The sequence below is a fragment of the Aptenodytes forsteri genome, unplaced genomic scaffold (genome assembly GCF_000699145.1).
Source record: "Aptenodytes forsteri isolate BGI_AS27 unplaced genomic scaffold, ASM69914v1 Scaffold230, whole genome shotgun sequence".
Taxonomy (NCBI): domain Eukaryota; kingdom Metazoa; phylum Chordata; class Aves; order Sphenisciformes; family Spheniscidae; genus Aptenodytes; species Aptenodytes forsteri.
The window spans coordinates 636,290-640,424 of NW_008795711.1; the positions used below are offsets into that span (position 1 = coordinate 636,290).

At 66.0% G+C, this 4,135-nt stretch overlaps 1 protein-coding gene across 1 annotated transcript in view; it reads right to left on the reverse strand.

Annotated features, from left to right (window-relative positions):
* The window catches only part of BCAN (brevican), a 22,085-nt gene that overhangs the window by 5,704 nt on the left and 12,246 nt on the right, over nucleotides 1-4,135 (reverse strand). Inside the window, 4 exon segments of the mRNA XM_019473164.1 lie at nucleotides 714-808; nucleotides 870-1,330; nucleotides 1,408-1,541; nucleotides 2,167-2,592. Of these exon segments, the coding sequence (XP_019328709.1) occupies nucleotides 714-808; nucleotides 870-1,330; nucleotides 1,408-1,541; nucleotides 2,167-2,592 (1,116 nt within the window).

Below are 4,135 nucleotides of genomic sequence, written 5' to 3' on the forward strand. Positions count from 1 at the left end.
GGGGCGGGCCCGGGGGGGGCGAGCCCGGGGTGGGCCGCGCGGAGGGTGCAAAGCAGCCGTGCTCCACCCCCACACACACCTCACATGGGGTCCCATCCACCCCGCTCCCCGGGGACTCGCGGGTACGGGGGGGGCCAGGGATTAGTTCGTCAGTGGGAGAGGCGCGCGGGCGGTGAGTGAGGCAGCAGGCGCGAGGACGAAGGGAAGAGCTAGCCGAGATGCTTGTTCTAGAAAGCTTTTAATTCCCTTTATTAGTATCACTGTTAGTCAGAGTAGGGTTTGGGGCCTTCTTTTGATTATTTTTTTTTTTTTCATGGAAACAGTCATTAAAACACTTCACAGAAGTAGAAGAGATTTAAGTGCATGCAGAGCTCGGACCAATTTGTTTGACAAATATGTGCTTCTCCGGACCTGTAACCTTCCCTTACCCAGCTGAGGAGGAGAGAGAGAGAGAGAGAGAGAGGAGAGTCAGACGGATGGACGGACAGAGGGAAGCACAGCGTGAAGGAAAGGTGTTGGCTTTCTCTAGTGCCAGAGAGCAGCCAGGAGGGCCCCGGCCAGGCGGGTGCCCGCCCCGACGCTGGCCCGCTCGGTGGGGAGGGGGGGCAAGGGGGCAGCCGTGCTGGGGGCCGGGTCCCCCAGTGGGGTCCCCGCCAGGGCCACCCCAGAGCTGCCGGTACGGGGAGAGGTGAGGCCATCCCTGCGGGTCCCACCTGGTTCTCCGGGAACGGCTGCAAGGAAACCCTCCACGGTTGCAACGGAGGGAGCGGGTTGCTCTTCCTCTTCCTCCTCCTCTTCCTCCTCTTCCGCAGACCTCCACGGTTGCAACGGAGGGAGCGGGTTGCTCTTCCTCTTCCTCTCCTCCTCTTTCCTCTTCCGAAGATGCAGCAGGCATCCCGCGGTCAGTGCCCGGGGGTCGTGGCACAGCCTCCTCGCCTCCCATGGCTGGTGCACTGCTGCTGCCAGGCACCTCCGCGTGCCATGGTGTGACCGCCGTCACCTCCGCCGCGGGGACGGTGCTCCTGTCCCCCGGGGCTGCGGGCGAGGGGAGCCACAGGGCCCCCGACTGCTCCTCTCCCTCCTCCTGTGGCTGCGAGGGCGCGGGGGGCAGCGGGGATGCCCCGGGGCTTTCGACCACGTCTCCCGAGAGCTCGGCGTCTTCAGCTGCGGGGATGGGGGTGCTCGCCCCTCCGGACTCATGGCCGCGTCGGGGGGTCCCACCAGGCTCTCGGCTATCTGTCGAGGTGGCAGAAGTGCCACTGGTCGGCGATGTCACCCGGTGCCCAGGTGCCCCAGGGCTGGCAGTGTGGGCTGGCCGCCCCATGGCATCCTGTGGGCGGTCGGGGTGGCACGTGGGGGCGGCGGGGCTGGGCGGCTGGGGAAACCCCTCGGGAGGCTCCGTGTCACCTGCTGCGGCCCCCACTGGGGACGGGGCACCGGTGGGTGAAAAAAAACGGGCTGGCTGGGGTCTCGCCCTCCGCCCGGGCTCTCCACCGATGTGCTGCCAGGGTCCCTGCCCAGCGCTGCTCCCTGTTCCTCCTCTGCAAAGGGCAAGGCAGAAAGGCAGTGAGACGCCGGTGCCGGGGAGCCAGCCAGACCACGGGGCCACGGGCACCGGCATCACCCGCCAGCGCTGCAGATCCTGCCCACGGCGGGCAGAGCTGGGGGGGCAACGCCAGCACAAAGATGCACAGGGAGACAGAAATGGCCCCAAGCCCACGTGACGTTGTCCCCTCTGAACCGGCACGGCAGACCGAGCTCTGGCTCAGCCACTGCCAAGCCCAGCCCCGGCACAGGCTTCCCTGTGGTAGGGGCCACGTTCAGCCCCTCACCGCTGCGCCTGGCCTCCTCTCCCTCCAGCCGCCAGCAGCCTCCTCCGGCTCTTTGCGCTGCTAAACCGCGGTCTGGCACTGACCCTGCATGCTGGACCCCAGCTGAGGGAGGGACAGACAGATGTCCCCGCGCCAGTGACCTGTGCACAGCCCTACACCAAGACACGGGTGCCCCGGCTATGGGTGCTCCCTCCGCAGGAGGGATGGGAACGGCTGGGGCAACCCGGGCACCCACGGGTGCCTCCGACCTCTCCTTGCAATCCCGGCGCCTCCGTCCCTGCGGCTCCTCTCTGCACCCCAGCCCTGGCACCGCTGCAGCGGCTGCTCGACCTACCCGTGCGGGACGGCTCGCGCCCGGCTGCTGTGCACTGCCCAACTGTCCCTGTCGCCCCATCCTCCTCCGCGGGGGACGGGCTCCCCGGTTTTGCACCACAGCTAAGTGGGACGCCTGCCTCGGGGACGGCCGGGGCTGTGGGGAAAGGGGAGGCAGAGGTCGGGTGACCCGAGGACACGGAGGTATCTAGCGGGGGGTGCCGGGCCCCTGGCCCCGGTGCGTCTTCGGGGGACGGGCTCGGCTTTTCCAGCTCAGCGTCCTTAAAGAAAGGGACGGCGTATATAGCCCCTCGTGACTCAATCTCCACTTGCGCTTTGGGCAGCTGCAGCTCCTCCAGCTTTTCTGCCACTGTAACAATCTCCTGGAGGCCCTCGGGCTCTCTGGCTCGGTATTTTCCTGCAGCCTCAGGGAAAGAGTTTGTCCCTTCTGTGGGCAGAAAGAAAGTGGGATATTACTGCCCCGTCCTGGCCCCGTGGCAGGCAGAGATGCCCTCGCCCCGGCGTGGGGCTGGAGCCCTGGGGACAGCCTGGCACCCCGGTGGGGACCCAGCTCTCCTCGACCTCCCCTTTCCCCTCTACACAGGGTCAGCGTGGGGCAGGATCAGGCCCTCCCCAGGTGCTGCCGGAGCCGGCAGAGCCGACAGCCCCGGCGGGAGCTGTGGGGCTTGGCAGCACGCGGTGGGGCCAGATCCTGAGCCCTGTTTCCCCGAGGCGATGCTGATTTACACCACCTGCGCTGGCCCCGGAGCCGCGCTCCAGCCCGGCTCCCCCCGCAGCCACCCAGCCAACGCTCGTGGCTTCGGCAGGCGTCCAGGCAGCGCCAAATTTTACACTCTCAGCATTTTCTGCTCGTCCCTGCCCTTCCCGACAGCGGCTCTCCCCACTTCTCCTCCTCCCCCTTCAGCGAACCCTAAACCTCGATGCACGCTGACACCCCCACCCCGGCAGGGTCCTTCTCCACGCCCCCCATCCTCACCCCAGGGAGCGCAGACGTGTGTGGGGAGTTAGTGGGTTACAGGGGTCGCGGATTCATGGGACGGGTCCATCCTGCCTAACCCATGGGTTTCTCTGCCGAGAGATGGAGAAACTGAGGCACAGAGATGCGCGGCATCCAGTTGATCCGGGGGAGAGCGTCCCCGTCCCGTGAGCCCCCGTGGCCCCAAGGGGATGCAGAGAGATGCAGGACCGGGAAGGAGGAATGGAGGAGCAGCTCTTCCTCCCTCCGTGCCTGTTATCCCTGCCAGCCTCTGTCCTTGCTCATCCCCTCCCAGCTTATCGCCCCCGTCTGCCAGCATGCAGGCCACCCCTGGCAGCGCAGGCAGCTCAGCGCCGCTGCCCGCGGGTCTCGTTTCCTCTTCACCGCTGTGAGATATCGCCCAAAACCAGCCTTGCAGGCTGCGTCCAGCAGCCCGCAGGGACCCGGCAATGGCCCCCCCGGCCAGCAGCCACTGGGGGATGAACCATCCCGGAGCCGTGCCCACGGAGCTCATGCAGACCGACAGTGCCACACAGGACATCCCTGTTCTGTCGCGATATAGTGGCGGGCAGTACTGAGGACGTGCAGGGCATCCCTACTCTGTCGTGATATATCAGCATGCACTATTGAGACCATGCAGAGCATCCCTCCTCTATCATGATGTATCAGCATGCAGTATCAGGACCATGCAGGTTATCCCTCCCCTATCGCGATATATGACCATGCAAGGCATCCCTATCCCACCACGGTAGGTTCATGTGCACGACTGAGATGGTACAAAACACCCCTGCTCTATCGCAACATCGCGGCACGCAGCACGGAGAGCACGCAGGGATCCCGATGCGATCCCGACCCTGCAGGATATCCCAGCTCCCCTGCACCCAGCACTCGGCGCGTGGGTGGACTGGAGCTGGCACCCTGCACCCACCGGGCACCTGTGCCCTTGCCCGGAGGCTTCCCGAAACCTCATGCTCGTCCCTGCCCGGGAGCATCT